At 31.4% G+C, this 20,900-nt stretch overlaps 2 protein-coding genes across 2 annotated transcripts; one reads left to right on the top strand and one right to left on the bottom strand.

Moving 5' to 3' along the window:
* Nucleotides 1-3,626: 3,626 nt before the first annotated feature.
* Nucleotides 3,627-4,121, bottom strand: LOC136068997 (disease resistance protein RPV1-like). The gene has a single exon (XM_065777012.1). The coding sequence runs from the start codon at nt 4,119-4,121 to the stop codon at nt 3,627-3,629; it is 495 nt and encodes a 164-aa protein (XP_065633084.1).
* Nucleotides 4,122-10,211: 6,090 nt separating this feature from the next.
* Nucleotides 10,212-13,817, top strand: LOC112003383 (phenylcoumaran benzylic ether reductase Betv6). Its single transcript, XM_024035567.2, has 5 exons — nt 10,212-10,576; nt 11,258-11,392; nt 12,122-12,359; nt 12,897-13,100; nt 13,464-13,817. Exons 1-5 carry the CDS (start codon nt 10,391-10,393, stop codon nt 13,628-13,630), a joined length of 930 nt encoding a protein of 309 aa, XP_023891335.2. The 5' UTR covers nt 10,212-10,390; the 3' UTR covers nt 13,631-13,817.
* Nucleotides 13,818-20,900: the final 7,083 nt, after the last annotated feature.

Raw genomic sequence — 20,900 nt, forward strand, 5'->3', positions numbered from 1 at the left:
CAATTGTTTAAGTAAAAATTTTTCCAATATGGAAAAAGGTAGTTGTACGTATTTTTTTTATTTGCTAGCTAGTCCAGATTGTGCCAAATTAAAAATTTGAGGTTGATTGAAAAAATTAGGCCTCTAGAGTTGTTCGATGTGCACTAAGGGTTCGTTCGGTAATATTGTTTTAGCAATATTGTTTAAGTATTATAGAAATACGTGTAGATGAAAAATTGTTGCATTATTTAAAGAACGTTACTAGAACAACATTACCCATATGGTTTCAGACTTTCAGTAGTACTCTTCCGAGTAATAAAGGTTGTGAGGCTCTTTCAGTTATAGCCTGGGGCTGGATGGTATAACCTTTATTTATTTATTTTTTTTTTGGATAAAGGCATAACTTATTATATATTTTTTACTTTTACTCAAGTTTACCAATAATTGATTCTAAAAAAAAAATGTTGGGTTTTTTTAGACAAACTAAGTAGAAGTAGCAATCGAAAAAAAAAAGAGTAGAAGTAAATAATAATAATAATAATAATAACAAATTAATTAGAAGTACAATTATATCTAAAAAAACAAACATAAAGTGGGAGAGCTAGGGATATTCAATTATTTCATATATAATTCTAAATTATATTTGTGGGGGGTAAAAACCCAGAGCTACTTAATGGGCCCGGGACACCTTGTTAAGGACTATTATACTTCCGAGGAGCAATAGGTGGTTGGGACGGCCCATCTGAAGGCAGGAAGCCCAGAAGTAAAGGGGGAGTACCGTCCAAAGAGGTCATTACTGGTCCGAGGATGTCTTACTTCTCGGCCACAAATAGCCTTGATCAAACAAACGTTGGAAGGTCCGAATAATCTTCATAACAATCCCAATGATAAAGATAAGATCTGGATGGATCCGGAGATGATCAGAACTAAAAAATATCTAAAGGAAAAGCTGCTACCACCGCATTTAATGCACTGTAACAGCTTTTCTGGCCGCATTTATGTGGAGAAGACCCCTGAACAGTGTAACCTCGGCTATAGCCACTCACAAAGAACTAAAGTAGACACATGACGTGACATGCACTTGAGTAGATACGCAGATAAAGAACAGGTGGACGATGGAGATGATAGGAAAGGATGCTATATAAAGAAGAAGGGTCCCTAATAATAGAGGACGGAGGGGAGAGAGAAAAAGAGAGAGAAAAAGAGAGAGAAAAGCTTTACTGTAGCTCTGAATGTGGTAATCATTGTTCACTTAATAAAACATCTCTTCGAACATTCATTCATAGAATTGTTCAGGCATCATTTCATGTTATCATTACTGCAATTAACCTAGCCAACCATTGTTTGCTTCATAACCAGCCTAGCTCTTTCGCCCACTCTCTACAAATTTATTGTCCTGGGTTCGTTGGGCCTTCAACCCATATCTTTTGGGTTTGGGCTACAAAAATAGACCCTACAATATTTTTAAAAATATATAAATAAATTCTTTTAGTATAAACTTTTTCTTAATAAAGAATTAACATAGAGGAAGCATTGTTTGTTAAAAACAAATGCGTAACATAGATTGTGATATGGAAGAAAGGAGTGGGCTTCTATTTTAAGGCTTGTGTTGGACGTTAAAAGTTTGTGTGTGTGTGTGTGTGTGTGTGTGTGTGTGTGTGTGAAGTAACATAAATACTAACAAATAAAGGAATTGAGAGAATCTATGGATATCTGGTTCTAGAACACACAACATGCATGCAGCGAGTGGCACACTTGGCACATAGCTAGACTTGTTGCATATGACGTGTGTAGATTGAATGATAATTTTTTTTTTTAAAAAAGGAAGAAATGCACTAGAACAAAACTTGTAGATCATAAAAAGCTATTTTTTATTTTTTAAAAGGTTAAGAATTATTCTAAAATGTCATAATACTCAAAGAATGTGTCAATTCAAATAAAAATTCATAACCCTTCATTGCCTATAAATTAAGGGTGTTAATTATAATTATAAAAAAAAAAAAATACAATTTCTTAAGAAATTATCTTTAATAGATATTGGAACTATTCTTTGCAGTTTGGTGAATTTGTTGTATCATGACGATGAATGGCTTTGAACTCAGTATAAACTTTACTTTGGATACATCAATAGTTGGGGGTGAGGAGATTTGAATTTTGGATTTCTTTGTTGGAAACACAAAAAAGTACCGATTGACATACAAAACTCTTGGTAGAATCAAACTCTTTTAAGTGGGGGCATTTATCACATTAAATATAATGTTTTCAATATGCCTCAAAGTCTCATTATCTAGAATCTATATATATTAAGGAAGTTTGATTTTTAATTGACCTCTTTATATTATGCCACATAAGTAGTTTTGGAGATCTTTTATCTAAAAAAAAAAAGTATTAGATATCTCACCAGATACAATCATATAATACATGCTTATTGTGGGGTCTGAGAACTTGGCAACCCCGGTTCACTTTATATCCGGCCTAAGGCCCATGCCGAGGAGGAGGAAATGCCCAAGGATGAAGAGTGAAAGCCTAAATTGCCAGGAAACTCTGCCGAGGACGACCCTATCCTTAGCCAACCGAGGCCAACATGTCAGCCATGGCAGCATGGTGGAGGAGTAAGTTCAGGATGAACTGTCACCTCTACATTAAGTGCGCTCACCTAACCCCCTGGCCGCATTAATGGAGATGTGACCTCTGAACAAGGTTGCCTTGGTTGCTGCAACTCACGAGAGTACTGGTAAAGTGGCTGATGGGACGGACAATTAGAAGAGAGGGGCGTGGATGGTCAACAAGTGGAAGAAAGAGGTTATGAAGAAAGGATTATATAAGGAGAAGAAACAGATTAGAAGGGGGGATGGATCCCCATGAAGGAAGGACAACTAATAAGCTCCTCGGACCAGTGCTGAGGACAGGCTTTGGAGGATAATCTCGATCCGCCTGCATTCGACGGTGGCAAACGCTATATTGGGCGTTGTCCGCTTGGTAGGGCCTAGTTTTTGAACCCGCTCTCTACAAATTCATTGTACTGGGCTAACTAGGCTTGAGTCCACTCTCTCAATAGTAGAAGTGCTTAAACCCAGTCCCTACAATTGGCACCATCTGTGGGAAGAATTTGTGCGCTAGCAAGCGCAGAGGGCAATCGTTCCTACGATGCTAACTTACACAAAGTTAGGCAGTTTTTCGTCACCGCCAACGGCAACGATTCCGGATCCCATCAAAAAAAAAAAAAAAAAAAAAAGAGGAACAACAAACAACGGCGCGTTTGCTCAAGAAATGATTGTTGCAGAAAAGTAAAAGATAGTTAGTTAAATATTTTCTAATTTTATAATAAAATATACCTCTTATATGTAAATCTATAATTTTTTAAATAAATTTTATAAAGTATTTATCTATCTTATGGTAGAGAATATGATATGAAATAGGCAATTTAATAAAACGAAAAATTGATTCCTAATACGATTCAAGTTTTGACAACTATGTAGCTAACTACCTTATTAGAAGATATGACAAGAAAAAAAAAAATTCACAATTTCACAAAACTTAGAAACAATAGTAGTAGTTGTTGTTTAACAATAAAATGTGGTGGTCATTACTCATTACAAATCATTAGAACATGTAAAAGCAAAAAAGTATTCATTAACTATAGGAACTTACTCATGCTTGTAATGCCAACCAGATATATTGGCCGCTTCATATAAAGATTCCCTCCAAGTCTGCACCCTTTTGTTATCATTCAGCTTTTCTTTATGTTTAGTCAATGCTTCTCCAAACTTTCCTTTTTGGTTACGAACCTCTGATGGATTTACGTTATAAAAAATTGGTCGCACCAATTGGTCATTTTTTTTACACTCAACGATCTTCGCAAGTTCATCCAAGCACCAGGTGGAGGATGCATAGTTTTCAGAGAATACGATTATCGAAATCATTGAGCTTTCAATGATTTTGAGAAGTTCTGTAGAAATTTTTTCTCCTTTTCTAAGGTTATCATCAATGAAGGTGTTAATACCCCGTTGATGCAAAGCATTATACAAATGACCTATAAAACCAAGACGAGTATCTTCTCCTCTAAAACTCAAGAAGACATCAAAGTTCTTGAATTGGGTGAAAGAGGATGATGAGGCTCTTTTGCTGGTCACAAGAGCCATTGGGATTTATGAGCAGATCGGTTGTAAAGTTCTGAAAAGAGACGAAAGAAAATTGTAAAGTGTTTATCAATATAACCTAGGAGAGTGAATGACAAATTAGGTAGAGGCTAAATGCAAGCAAGAGGAGCCCTTAAAGTAGTTAAGCTTGCTTCCGTGTGACCAACCGCTCTTTGAACTTTTAAGTGCCATATTGATGCTTTTTTACATTGTCTTTGGTGTGACCAAGTCTTTGAACTTTCCACTAAGGAAATAAATTGTTATTTTTAATGACAAACCATAGATCTAGAAACAATCAAACAAATGGTAAATCCAACCAACCTATACGAAGATCAGATAAAAGTAGCAGACATCCTTCTTCCACGCAATCCTGCAAAGTGTAAATAGAGACCCACACGTTTTTTTGTTTAACTATCCTGGAAAAGTACAATCTTTAGCCTATCACCAATCATTCAGACCTAACTTTTCTTTTCTTTTTTTCCTTCAGATTTCTCCAAAAAACTAGGACAGATTTATAGATATGAAAAACTACTTTTGTTCCTTTTCCTTTCTTGGAAGTCCATTTACTACTTGTACGTAGTTTGTATGGTATATCATATGATATACTTTACTACATAACAAAAATTGAGCTTAGAAGTTATAGTTGCGTCAAATAGCTTCACCAAATTGCAGAAAATTTATTAAATTTCTGTATAAAAAATTAAATTTAGTTATTTGGTGGCATACAACTACTATACCCAAGAGACCTAATCAGTTTGAATAGCAAAAACTAAATTAATAAGCTACATATTTTCTAATTTAACGTCATGGATCCTTCTTTCCTTTTTTTCCATATCAACTTTTTTTTTTTCTACCCTATCAACTTTTTGAGATGAGAACCTCTATATCCTTTTTGATTTTGCATTCAACTCATGGACTCTCTTTTTTCTTTTTCTTTTTTTTTTTTTTTTTTTTCAAGAAGTTAACGTCATGCTTTTGCATTCAACTCATGGACTCTCTTTTTTTTTTTTTTTTTTTTATCAACTTCTTCAAGAAGTTAACGTCATGCGCTCCTTCTTTCTTTCTTTCTTTTTCCATATCAACTTCTTAAGATGAGAATGTCCATATACGATTCATGTACTTTATTTTTATTTTCATATTAACTTCTTCAAGAAGTTTACGGTGTGTATATATATATATATACACACACACACATACACATTTATGTGATGTATTTTTTTATTCTCCTACCAATTGTACAGTTTTTTTGATTTAGTCTTTCCTTCTCCTACCTACGACACCTACAACCTCACAAGTATGTATTTGTTTACTCTAATTTTTTTTTTTATAATCAAATTAAATATGTTTTTTGTATTTGTTGCTTTTGTTAAGTTAATTTCCTCAAATTTGATATATTTATATGCTTATGGTTTGAGAAGCAATGATTAAATATTGTTAGACATGCTTTCATAGTGGTGGATCTTCCATGAGAATTGATATATCAATTTTTACAAATCTCTTATTCTCCTTTTGGAAGATCTATTATTTTGTATATCATATATGAATTACATGTTTATGACATTGGTTCCAATGGTGATATGTTGTTTCCATCCCCTCAATTTTTATTTCGAGGACAATCTTCTTTTTGTCTTATGTATTTGTTATAATTTATTAATTATTTTCATTAAAGTTCTTTTACATACACATTATATTTTTTTTTTTAATTTGACATTAATTTGATGTTACATTACTGCTAACAAAAAGAAAAGGTTTAGTATAATTTTAGAACTTCTTATTTTCAATTTTTATTTTCTTAAATTAGTATTTTGTAAACTAAAATATTGCACCAAAATAGTTCACCAATAGACTATTTTAATATATTGTATTTCAATACAGTTTTGAAGAATCCGAATTCAACCTTGATGAGAAAGAGAAAAAGATTGAGTCATTGCATTTTGTTAATTTTGATCTTTATAAAGATTGAAAAAGAATAGGTTAGAAAAAAATTATTTTTTGTTAATATTGAGATTTATGTTGGAATGATAACATCTACCATATGTTTTTTTAAGGACATAACATTTTGTTGCACGACCTATATTAAAAAGATCAATGCTGAGAATGAATATGAGTCTCCTAAAAAATTAAAAAAATGAACCAAAACTTTGGTGTGACAAATGTATAAAAGCATGTGAATTTCCAAAAATTAGGCAAGTAATTATATATATTTACTATTGGTTAATTTTGAATATATATAAATAGTAATTGATATAAATGGAAAAATAATATTTCAGATACATGCTAGACATGCAAGTTGGAAACACAACAAAACTTTCAAATATGCAATTCTAAATAAGCATACAAATATGCCAAAGAATCAAAAGCAAGGCATAAAAACATAGGGAGACAGAGAGAAAAAAAAAATTGTTTGCTACGCAACTTTCCAAACTGGAAGAAGAGGTAAGAATGATAGAAATATGTTATTTGTTTAATTAAATTAATTCTATCAAATTTTGATAGCATTTTCACTATTGTTTTGAATATATAATTTTTATGTGTGTGTGTGTATATATATATATAAGTAATCAAAATGATATGATTTAACTTCAAATTTTAATATTTCACTCACCTCAAATTCTATTAAATATTTCAAATAAATTAAAATAAATTAAAATTTTTTATTATATATCATAATTGTATGTTTTAATATGTAAAATTTATATATGTATGCACAAAATGACTCAATATATGCATGTATATATGTTGCAAAATTAATTTGTTATTATCGTATGATTCACAAATTATTAATATAGTTTCAACTCATATAAATTTTAATTAAGTAGTACATTGCACGGGCACAATACCAGTTTTGTGAAAAAGTTGGTACCAAGCCTAGAAAAAATGATGGTTGTGAAAGATTGCCCACACGCACACACTGTGTCGAAAAGAACACTTTGTCATAACTATGTGGAAAATGACCTTAATTTTTAATTATTTGGGAAAATACCACCCTTTTAGAACTTGATATTGCTAATATCGAGTTCTGTGTGAAATTTAATATTAGTAATGTTGAGTTTCGTGCTTGTTCTATGATGGTGGCAGTCTTTGATGTTTTGTTTTTAAATAGTAATAAAATGTCACATGGAACTCAACATCAATAATGTCAAGTTCCAAAAGAGTGGTATCTTGCCATATATTTTGAAAATAGGGTTGTTTGACTACTTAGTTTAAAAATTAAAGGGCGCTTTAGAATATTTGTTAAGTGACAATGTTAGGGAATTTTTAATATCGATTTCATGGAAAATATAATAATTTATCAAAAGTTAATTCCTTTTTTTTCTTTTACCATAAAAAAATATTTCTAAACTAATGCTCTTAGGATATCCGTTAACTTTTTCAATTTTTATATTTTTTTTAATATTTTCCATAAAAGTGGTATCAAAACTTTCTTAAAATGATTTATTAATACATCTCTTAAGAGTACCGTTAACCAGATCTATTTATTAAAAAATTAAAAAAATGCTATGTCTACAATATTTTCATAACAAATATTATATGACATATTGTTATTGGTTATTATTGATAGGTAAAAAAGTAATTTCAATTGTTGATTTAAATTGCAACTAATAATAATATTTCATTTAAAATTTATTGTGAAAATGTTATAAAAGTAGGTGTTTTCGTTAAAAAATAAATAAATAAAAAAGTGAAAAGTTAACTAATCCTAGTATCTATTGACTCTCTATAATGACCATTATGGTACACGTCTCTATAAATATACTTTTTGACTTTGAGAGTAGTCATTTGAATAGTAGTAATAGTCTAATTTTTACTTTTCTTGAAAGAGTTTTTCTTTCCTTTTCTTTTCTTTTTGGCTGAATAGTCTTTCTTTCCTTTAGCTAGAATTCCCTCTTCATTAGCAACATGGGTTGATTATCTTATTCCGAACATGAAAGTCTTTCTTTAGCTAGAAGTAGAACCCTCTCTTGAATAGCAATCAGATTTTTCTCTTGGTAAACACTTCCTTATGATTAGCTGTGGTTTGCCTTTATTTACTCTATTTCCATATTTAGTTTATAGTATATATCTTTGTGTTTGATATATAAAAATTGGTTAATCACTTATATATATTTGGTTAATTGTTAGTTTTAGACTAAAAATGATTAAGTTGATAAGATGATAATTTATCATTGAGAGAGAGAGAGAGAGAGAGAGAGAGAGAGAGAGATCAGTTTGCATGAATCCTACTCCATGCCAGGAATCTGTGCCGTATTGGATTTATGCATATGCTAGCTAATATCAACAGCAAGGCATTGCATAGTTGATATTAGTTAAAATGTGTTTTTATGTTCTGTTAAACGATATTTGTATATTTCCAAAAAAGATACATATTTCTATAAATTTTTTTAAAAAAAATTATGCATAATATTAAAATCAATACATATATAATTATAATAATGAATTTGTGAGTACACTACAAACTCAGTAATTTATCAACAAGTGTAATTTTTAAAAAATATATTAAGAATTAATTCTTAATATATTACATATAAACTTAATAAATTTTTCTTTACATTGTAAATTAAATTAATAAATTATTGACAAGTATATATATATATATATATATATTAAGATCTACGTTACAACCTGTAATTAAATATTTATTCTTTAACCTTTTTCTTTTACTTAGGTTCTTTATCTTGTGTTGATAAGAAGAATAGTGACCAATATCCAAGAGGGGTTGGTGTTCTTGTTTCTTTCGAATTTAGATCCGGTGCAATAGTTAATGTTGTTGTACCATGCAACATAAAAGCTAATAGCTAATAGAATAAAAAGTTAAAAGGTTAAAAAAAAAAAAAATTAATTAAAAACAGTTTTCAACCTAGCTACCAACTTTTACATGAAATGGTAATTGCATGGTGTAATAAGCTACTGTATCTCAGTTTGTCTCTTTCCTATGTCACTCCAAGCCTTTTGTCTAGTCATTATATCTTTGTTAATCACTTTTTATATGCTTTCTCTAGATTGATGAAAATCATATAAAGGTCTTTACAGGCCTCTTTATATCCAGCATATCAAACGATTAGGCCACAAGCCTTGAGTTAGTAAGATATGGAAAATTATTATACATAAACACAATTTATGAATTAAATTTAATAAAAAATTAAATGATATATCATGGTTTGATCTTGGTTAAATTCTGTCCAACCTTCAAAATTTTGAACGTCTCTCTCGTTTGGTTCTTTAAATGATGTGGGTTTCAAATCCATGCATAAAACACACACAAACATGTATGAAGAGAAACGAAGAAAGAAAATAAAAATATACCTCAGAGAAGCAAAGTGACTTCTAAGTTGTTGAAATTCTCAACGAGTTTTCCCTTAACGAGATCAAAAAGTAGTGTGTTCTCTCTGAACAAAGCAAATGTGGGATGGCCAACCTCTACGTTTGCTTCCACCACGAATTTCCCAACGTAGGCCGTAGCCCTGTGCCTCCAATTATCAAAATCTTGCTTTACGGAGTCATTTGTAAGTGTTATGTTTGTTTTGTTTTTAACATAAAAAGAGGAGATTTACAATAACAGATAGAAGAAGGTGGAGTGGAAGTGATCAGACTATCAAGCTACTTATGGATGAGATGATGAGGTATGGGTTACAATAATGGCCTTTGGTTGGAGCAGAAATGCTTGTTAAAAAGGTGAGACCAATTCTTACATATGTTTTTGGTGAAATTTAAAAAGAAATTTATTCATAAGAGAAGACCAATTCTTCCTAACACTTGTTGGAATGAGACTCAGTGACAGGACTCAGGAATCACGTGATGACCAAAGTCTTTGGTCTTAAATGGAATAGAAACAATATAATATCTCATGGTGACCAAGAAAACGTAGTAGGAAAGCGGAGACTAATTAATAAAGTAGTGGGAAAGTGGAGACTAACGTAGTGTGCCGCAACAGACTTTGGTCATCTGGTGATTCCTGAGTCCTGTCACTGCTTCTCATTCCAACGACAATTAGTAAGAATTGGTCTTCTCTTATGAATAAATTTCTTTTTTAAATTTCACCAAAAACATATGTAAGAATTGGTCTCACTTTTTTAACAAGCATTTCTGCTCCAACCAAAGGCCATTATTGCAACCCATACCTCACCATCTCATCCATAAATAGCTTGATATTCAGACCACTTCCACTCCACCTTCTTCTACGTACCCTTTATTGTCTCTTCTATAGTACTACCTGTTATTGTAAATCGATCTTCTTCTTTTTTTTATATTAAAAACAAATTAAACACTTTCAAATGACTCATAAAAGCAAGATTTTGATAATTGGAGGGACGGGCTATCTTGGGAAATTCGTGGTGGAAGCAAGCGTAAAGGGTGGGCATCCCACCTTTGCTTTGGTGAGAGAGAACACACTACTCTTTGATCCCGTTAAGGGAAAACTCGTTCAGAAGTTCAAGAACTTAGGTGTCACTTTGCTCCACGTTAGTATATTTTTATTTTCTTTCTTCGTTTCTCTTCGTACGTACGTGTTTGTGTGTGTTTTATGCATGGTTTTCAAAACTAAATAAATGACACTCACATATGCTAACCATTGGGCCATAAGCTTTGTATTGTTTTGCGTTGAATAACTAGTTTTAATTATGTTTATATTTTTGTTTTGAAGGTTTAATAATTAAATATCCTTTCTCAAACATTTATACCATTGCTTTTATATTCATTGTTAAAATTATTTGTAATTTAGTAATTTTGTTTTTACATGTGAATGTGTTATTTAAAAATTTATTTTGAAAATGTTCTCATTTTATATTAAAATATTTTCTTCTAGAAGGATCACTAAACACAATATAATTTTTATGCTTTATTATTTTATATTAACCTCATATAAATATTAATTGTGAAAATTTATTTGAAAGTTGTTTAATTTTAAAAAATATTTTCTAATAATTTTTTTTTTGTAGATTTTACAAATTTAATACATTTACTTGTAGTTTAATTAATTGCTATATTAATGATGACATTATTGTTATCAACCTTAGATCGGACCCCTAGTCTGATCTCAAAAATTACCAATTTTTGCTTTTTAAAACATTGGTTTTATGCTAGATAGGTAAGTTTTGTGGTGTTAAAAAAAAAATTAAAAAAAAAAAAACATGAAAATGCAGGGAGATCTTTACGACCATGAGAGTTTAGTGAAGGCGATAAAGCAAGTGGATGTGGTGATATCAGTGGTGGGTAACCTCCAATTAGTAGATCAGGTCAGGATTGTTGATGCCGTTAAAGAAGCTGGTAATGTTAAGGTTTGTACTTCTAAATTGCTCAAGCTTTTTGAACCACTCATTTTATCTAAAATTTAATTCATTCATTCAAATTCATTTTTTTTTATATAAATTATTTGTAAAGTTTCATTTTCTAAGGTTGTTCTTAGAATCATGTTGAAAATTGTCTCAAATTGGTTTAGATTCCTTCACATGAAAAAGAAAGGTTTTTACTTATTGTGAAAGACATAGATTCTCATTGATATTAAAGGTCTGTTTGGATATAGTTTATTTTACTAAAAAAACTGAAAATTGAAAATACTGTAGTAAAATAATTTTTAAATGTGTGAATAGTGCAGTGGAATCCATTTTTAATTTTTTTTTTTCTGAATAAAATTTTTGTGGGTTCCGTGAACAGTGCACGGGACCTATTGAACAGTGCTCTATGTCTCCTGAAATGCGTGCATAAAAAAAATAAATAAATAAAAAGGCCAAACGTGAAATGTGCAGACGCAATCAGCTGAATCTAAGCATATGCTAAGGGAGAATGTTTTATTGTTAAAAAAGTAGTTGGGTATTCCTTGTACATCAATGAATTGAATTGGATCATTCTAAATAGACACGGTTGCAAACGGCTTAATGGCTTTTACAATCCTCTTGTATTAAGAGAGGAGGGGACTCTTAATTAATTAGAAGAACATGGAGTATTCTTTGAAATATTGTTTGAATAGTTATTAAAAGATTTTAATGTGTGAGCTGTTTTAATTTCAGAGATTCTTCCCGTCTGAATTTGGAAACGATGTGGACCGAGTCCATGCTGTTGAGCCAGCAAAGACTGCATTTGGTACTAAGGTCCAATTTCGACGCACCGTTGAGGCTAGCAACATCCCTTACACTTATGTTGCAGCCAACTACTTCTTTGGCCATTTTCTCGCTAACTTGTTACAGCTAGGAGCCACTGTTCCTCCTAGAGATAAAGTCATTATCTTTGGAGATGGAAATCCCAAAGGTAAACAACATTTTTTTTAGGTTTTCATGACGATTGTACTTTATCATTAGATCATGACTCTAGTTATTTTTTTGTGTAGACGCTAAAATTCATGAATTTCAGATCTTTTATTTGACAATAAAAAAACTTTATAAATTGAACTAATTGAACTCACTAATGCAACATTTTTTTGTTTATAGGATGTGTAAATGTGTGGCCGTGTTTGCCAAACATGAAATTGGAAATCTATTGCCTCAAATTAAGGTTTTATTTAATGTCAGGTCATTTAAAATTAGTTATCAATTCTTTTTTTTCTTTTTTAAGTAGACAATTATCAATCCTTAGTGATGAGGATTCCCCAAAAATAAAAATCCTTAAGTGGTGAAACAGAATTTTAAATGACCCAAATACACCACCCTTAAACACTTTTGAAGCTAATAGAGATGAGTGTGATCGAGTAAGGTGAAATCCAATGAGCTCAATTGTCGTTATGATAATTGATAAGATATTTATTGATATCATTGTTTCACAATTTATTACTTTTATTTCTCCTTGCAGCAATTTTTAACAAGGAAGATGACATAGGAACCTATACCATTAGAGCTGTGGATGACCCAAGAACATTGAACAAGATACTCTATCTTAGGCCTCCTGGAAACATTTACTCATTCAATGAGCTTGTTTCCCTTTGGGAGAAGAAGATTGGCAAAACCCTTGAGAAAATCTATGTTCCGGAGGAAAAGATGTTGAAGGACATCCAAGGTCAGTAAGAAAACCTGTCTTCAACTCCAAGTTTGCTACAGCAGAATGTCATGATGATAACTTTTAATGAGTGGTTAATATTTTTATGTTCTTTCATGTTTTTTAAAAGGACTATTATATTTTTACATTCACTGTTCATATAAAGTGCACATAATTGTACACATTTACATGATGTGTATGATGTTTTATACATTTATTTAGTTTACTATATAAAATGTACATGAACAGTGAATGTAAAAACATAATTTTCTTTTTAAAAATTCACATTAATGGTTAGGGTTTATATCTAGAAATGCTATTTTTAACAGTGGCAAGGAGAAAACCATTGATTAACTTGTTTTTGATCGTGGTACTTTCTTGTAGAGTCCCCAATTCTAACCAATGTGCTATTGGGATTCCACCACGGGGTCTTTGTGAAGGGTGATCACACCAACTTTGAGATTGAGCCATCATTTGGTGTGGAAGCTTCCCAGTTGTACCCAGATGTCAAATACACCTCTGTGGAAGAATATCTCGACCAATTTGTTTGAGAAATTAACCTCAGCTCTTGTTATTTTTAAAGATAAATAATTATAGTTGTTATGGGTTAGTTCAAGTGGAGGAGTCTCTGTACTCATCAATATCTTGTTTTGTTTGAACATGTATTGAAGAACCTCTAACTAGTCTTAGTTGTGCATTTTCTCATTACAATATATGTTTGTAATCGAAAGCCTTTAATATTTCTCGTGGTCTATTTCTGCCTCTCGCATATCTTTCTTATTGTTGAAGAGTACTACTGATATCAGAGCATTAATAGAAATAAAAACTAAAAAGTACAAGAGTTAGTGATGCAGGAGCATTTGCATTAGACATTGTTAGGGGTCAGCTTTAGATTGACAAACCATGAGAAAAAATGTCTTGTATAGTGGTTTAAGAGTCCATATGTTTAGTCAAGACTGCAAGTTAGTATGCAAGTTTCAGCTTTTCGATAGCTTTTGATAGTTGTTCAATCGACTGAAAATCCCAGTTTTCAGTAAATCGAGTTCAAAATTGATTGATCAAACTGAGGTTTTCTAAAACATAAATTCAGCCTATTAAGTGTTTAGGGTTTTGTGTGTACAAGTCGAAGGCATATAAGACAACCCTATTACACGGGCAAAATACTGTTGGAGTTGCTCTTGGTGTAAATTTAAAGGTATTATGCCTCTTGCTCTTAAAAGCCCTTACCGACGATCAAGTGTAGCATATTCAAAAACAATGGTCTTGAAGTTGCTGTATGCAGACGATGCCAATTGTATTTGGTCAAGAATAATTTCAATTAATTAACTCAATACAATAAATTTCTTTAATGGTAAAGAACCACGACCCATAATCCTCAATACATGATGATGCAGATTGGTTAAGGAAAATAAAATATTTTAATATTTTATGTTGTTTTCTCTTTCCTAGTGAACTGTATCACATGACTTGCAAGTCAGGTATGTAGTTTAAAACCTCTTCAGTGAGAATGGAAGCTCTGTTTGAATGCTAGGAGGTCTAGCTCCTGCAGTTACACAGTTCGATACCTGAGCTTCTTGGCCTGAGTAATTAAGTTTTTGAGGCCAAAGGTTGGAAATTCGTGGGACATGGTTTGGCAGTGATGAAGCTTTGCTGTAGTCCGGCATAACTAGGTCCTGCACTGAAAAGGCAAACTACCACGCTGAGTGGTAGTTAGTGCTCCAAAGCTCTAATCTGTTTCTATTTTTAGACAGAAACTATTTTGCAAAATTACGCAATGCATGGGAATAAATTATTTTGTAATTGTAATATAATATATAATATATAATTTGTTTTTCCTAAAAATTAAACAATTGCTATTCGGTTCAATTAAGTCTACTTCAGTCCACTTTGATTCCATTCGGTCCAATTTGGTCCACTCAGTCAAGTTCGGTACCTTTTGGATTTATTGGAACTTAAATTGATTCTTAATTTTGTAGGTTGCCTTTTCAAATTTAGCTCAAAAATTCTTTTCTTTTCTTTTTTTTCCTTAATTTTAGGGTTGAAAAGTATGAGATTTTATTATATTTTGGCTAAACTCTTTAGTTTTGAATTAAAAAATACAAACAAAATAAACATTAGAAATTATAAATATGAGCCCATAAAATGCAATAAAAATGATAAATATTCAAAAGTATTATTTAGTCCACATTGGTCGACTCTACCCACTTTGGCTCTATCCGGTCCACATTGGTCCTATTCGGTCCAATTTGTCCACTTGGTCCTATTTAGTTGATATTAGTCCTATTCGGTCCACTATCGTCCTATTCGGTCATATTTGTTCCTACTCAGTCGACATTGGTCCACTTTGTCCTACTCAGTTCATTTTGGTCCTATTCAGTCCTCCTCGTTCCCATTCAGTCCTATTTTGTCCATTCGGTCCACTTTATTCCATTTGGTCCATTTGTGTTCACTTCAGTCCATTTAGACCACTTTGATTCATTTTTGTTCACTTCAGTCCATTTTTGTACACTTGCATACAGGTAGGGGTGTTCACCAAACCACATAATCCACAAAAACCACACCAAAATCACTCGCAAAATGACATAACCGCACTGCATCGCAAGTAATAGTGCACCGTACCGCACCGCACCACCGCATAGTACAGTGCGGTTTGTGGTTTTATAATAAAAAAAACACACAAACCGCACCACACTGCACCCTCTCTATATATTAATATATTTATTTATTTTTAATATTAAATATATTATTAATAGTTTAATAACCCTAGTTTTCAAAAAAAAAAAAAGTTTAATAACCCTAGCAAGTGTTGACTAGAAAAGCCAACCCAAAATAAAGAAAAATTAGCTCAATAATTTAAAACTTGGTCCCAGAAAAGGGGAAAATTAGTTTTGGGTTGAGTAGGAAAAACCCAAAATTTGAAAAATATACTGATTTCAAACCGCATCTTATACATAATATTGCACATATGACCGCAAAAATGAGGTGCAGTGCGGTTATGATTTTGGCTAAACTCTAAACCGCACCACACCGCACCACACCCCACATATGACCGCAAAAATAAGGTACGATGCAGTTATGGTTTTAGCTAAACCGCACCGCAAAGTGTGGTGCTAAAAATAGCCCAAAACCGCACCGCACCGCACCGCACCACAAACACCCCTACATACAGGGAAAGACATGTTTGGGTTGAGAATATATACCTATTCTAAATCCAAATTTATTTTTTTTAAATATATATAAATCTCAAATTCGTAATATTTAAAATCTTAAGCATAACATTTATTATTACTAAACATTTGTTGAGCCACATTAATATAGCATTTCAGTATACTTCAGTTCGCTAAATTTAAGTGAAAGTCTTTCTAAACATTAAGGCTATGAATATACAAATTTAATATTTAGAGCAGTTACTCATTTATTTTGACATCATTATTTTTAAATAAATTGCATGATGTTGATTATAAATTCAAGCCAAAAATAATACTATGAATAAATAAACAAATGTGTGTGTGTGTGTGTGTGTGTGTGTGTAATTTTTATTTAAATAAATTATTAAAATTCTTCATTCTCTTGAAAGAGATTATTATGATAATCAAAACTTATAACAAACTTATACTGAATATATATAATTTATTCTCTAAATTTTATTGTAGATAATTTGTTTCCTCATAAATTAAATAATTTGAAAAAGTATTTTCCATTACTCTATTTTACAAATATATAAGTTTATCATTTTTTATGTTTTTGATTGATATTATTCTTTTATGAAATGGTCCATATTCCTCTAATATTTTTATTATGCATTATATTTTCCTAATTTCTTTTGGTATAATTAAAGAGTTTCCAAGTTATTATTCAAATTCTCATTCTCTCAAAGAGATTATTATAATAACCAAAACTTATCATATAATTACAATTGATATTACTTAAATAATTAATAGTACCCCTAACCCAAACTTGTATTCTGCCATGCTTAAGTGCACCAAATTGGACCAAAGTATTTGAAATTGATCAAATTGACCGAATGGACCAAATTGGACCGAATAGATGAAATTGGAATGAATAGACCTAAATGGACCGTATGGACTAAATTGGCCCGAATAGACCTAACTGGACTGAATTGGCCAAATTGGACGAAATAGACCTAGGTGGATCATTTGGACCGAATAGGTCGAAGTGGATTGAATGGACCGGATTGGACCGAATGGACCGAACAGGACCTAATTGACCAAAGTAGACCGAATTGGATTGAATGGACCGGATAGACTGAATTGACCAAATTGGACCAAACTTGACCAAAGTGGACTGAATCGGACTGAATTGATGAAGTGGACCAAATGCCAATCTATTATTAGCATAGCTAAGTGTTTTGATATAAATTCAAATTCTTGCTTCCAAAATAATCAAATATTAACTCAAACAAAAATCAAATCAAAACTATAAGAGAGAAAAATATGCTACTTGTAATGGGAAACTAAAAAATACAACACTAAAACGTATGAACACAAAATAAAGTTTTAAAAATCACAATGATTCATCAATATAAAGAAGAGTTGTAAGAAAGAATATTAAAAAAAATGAAGACAGAGAGAGAGAGAGAGAGAGAGAGAGAGAGAGAGAGAATAACCACATTTCAAGAGAGAAAGTGAGAGAATAATAAGAAATTTATAGAAAATAATATGAGAAGAAAAAACGTAAAAATTAAAATATATATATATATTGTAATAAATACCAAATTATCCAAATCATGTTATGCTATGTAATAAATTAACATTATATTCTCATATACTATCTTTATATATAATGCAATAGGACAACATCTATGAATTCAAAGAGAAGAAAAAAGATAACAACTTAAAAATATAACTTAATCACATCAACCCAAAGTAGAGTTTTAAATAATACAAAAACTTATCAATTTGAAGTAGAGATGCAAGAAAAATAAAAAAATAAAAATCCACCAAAAAATGAAGAAAAAAAAAATTTGAGAGAGAGAAATAACCTTATGTGTGTGGGAAAACTATGTATAGAATGAAATTGAGAATTATAAATTTACAGTAAGAGGAGGAATAAGAAAAGCCAAAAGTAAAGGAAGATAAAGGGATTGAGAAAAAATGATATTAAGATAGNTTAGCATACAAAGCCTACTTTTGGTTGATGGGACAACATCCTGATGGGTCAATAATATCCGGGCTGCAGCTGGTGTGATCGTGAGTGCCAATCTTGATGAATGAGGCCATGTGCCGGTCCTGTGTTTGACGAATTCCTTTCCCTGTGCCCTTGCGTTTATTTTTTGCCTCCCTTATCGAGTATGATATTTTGAAATAATACGGGGAAAATCAATTTAATTAAAAGAGAAAATAGATCAAATACAAAATGTCTTTTGGCCCTGTAATGACCTAATAATCATTTTCTTTATTACATGATTTAGTTGCTCAACATCATCAAAGGATCTACTACTTTTCGGCTAAATTGTTCCAAATCATAAAATGTCTATTACAATCAAACTTTCAACATCATCAAAGAACCCAACATTTGAATCAATGTCACAATAATTTCATTGCCAATAGGGGTGTCAAATAGGTGAGTTTTGGTAGGTTCAGGGTGAGCATAATTGAGTTAGGTATATAAAACTCATTTACCCATTTATTACCCATATAACTTATTACTCCTAACTCAAACCCAACCCAACCCAACCCAATTATAAAAGGTAAACCCCAACCCACCCAATTACCCAATAATCAAAATTACCAAAATATCCCTAAAACTTGAAAATGACCAAAGTAGTCCTAAAATTCTTTAAAATTATCAAAATACCCTCCAATCCTATAGAAAGACCAAATATGCTAAAAAAACACTTAAAATTACCAAAGCACTCTCAAAAATACCAAAATACCCTTGAAACCTAAAAAATGACCAAAATACCCTCAAAACCAAAAAAATGACCGAAACACCCCGAACCTAAAAAATGACCGAAATACTCCCGAAACCTGAAAATTACCAAAATATCCTTGAAACCTAAATAATCACCAAAATACCTGCCCCCCTAAATCTAAAAATTAGGGATGGCAATAGGGCGAGACGGGTATGAAGGATGGGGTCTTCACCCCCCCTGCATGGTTTTGTCTTACCCCATCCCTACTCCGCCTTGTATGATGGGTAAATTTTCTTGCCTCATCCTGTAAAACTCTACTTCTTGTTAATTTGCCCACAACTATTACAATTGTTTTTAATAAAACTTGTTTCACTAATAAAATATACTTGAAATTACAAATAAAATTATCCCATCAAATTAAACTAATTTTTAGCAAAAATTGAATAATATTATTAAAGTGGTTAACAAGACAATATCACAACAAAAACAAAAATCTCATAATACAAAACAAATGATTCAATAGTGTATATATATATATATATATAGGGTTGGGTTCAAGTTACACCTGGTGTAACTCTAAGCAATGTTACACCACTCAATATTTTTTAATTGGATGCGAATATTAACAAATCCACCGTTAGATTACATTATTTTTGTATATTCTTTATACTTGCAAAATTTCAAAGTGATCAAAAATTAATATTTATGTCATCAATTAATTGTTAAAATTTAAATTTTTGTAGTTTAAAAGAATGCATAAAAGATGAGTTTATGGATCAAATGGTAAATAGCATTCGATTGATATGAAAATTGGCATGCATGTTAAAAACATATAGAACATGTAATTCAACGGTTAGATTTTCAAAATATTAATTCAATAATAAGTTATTGGGTGGTGTAACATTACTTAAAGTTACACCAAGTGTAACTTGAACCCAACTTATATATATTTATAATAAAGTCAAAATAAAATGCTAAAATTGGTACCTTATTTCCAACCTTTCTAAAACAAAAAAAAAAAAAACAAAACAAAACAAAAGGCAGAAAGCCTTGTTGGGTGTAATAAAATAAGCTGATGATGTGTTGTGTGTGTGTGTGTTTAAGAAATAGAGTTTTAAGGTATGAAAAATTTACAATTTAACCCTTATCAATGCAAGGTGGGGCGGGGCGGATTGGGTCTAAAAAGTCTAAACACATCTCTGCCCTACCCCGTGGTGCAAGGCTAAAATCTCGCCCCATCCCGTCCTATCACCTTTGCGCGGGGGGGGGGGGGGGGGGGGACCTGCATGGGACATATTAGGGAAGGGTGGGTTAAGCGGGGCAAGGCAAAATTGTCAGCCTTATAAAAAAAATGACATAAATGCCTCTCAAACCCTTAAAAATGATCGAAATACCCTCTAAAACAAAAACAAAAATGACCAAAATACCCCCCGAAACCTAAAAAAATGACCGAAATACCCCCAAAACTTAAAAAATGAGCAAAATATTGGTGGGTTTCATTATTTGCTATTGTAAACCGTAGACGAGCATGCTACCTATACTAAATTTGGACATATTTGATAGATGGTGATTTTACTAGACCTTTTCCCCCTTACTAATGGAAATATTCACCTTGGTCACATATAATAACAAATTCAAATGGCTAACAGCATGCCATTTAAAGCAAAGAAGTTATGATGATATATAAAAGTAAAATAATCTTATCTTATATAATAACAAATGATAATTAATTTGTGGAGGAGAAAGCACAAAAACTAATAAAAGTACAGAAGTTGAAGTATATCCAAGAGAGGTCTTATCGACCTTGCATAAAATTAGTTAATATTAGTTAGGTAGTCTCAGTGGTTTGGAGCTCAGGTAATGAAGTATAAATAGCTTCAAACCAAATGAGGTTATCATCATTTTTACAACAAATTGGCAATAGAAAGGAAATAAAGAACAATAAG

Source organism: Quercus suber, unplaced genomic scaffold, assembly GCF_002906115.3.
Source record: "Quercus suber isolate HL8 unplaced genomic scaffold, Cork oak 2.0 scaffold_146, whole genome shotgun sequence".
NCBI lineage: Eukaryota > Viridiplantae > Streptophyta > Magnoliopsida > Fagales > Fagaceae > Quercus > Quercus suber.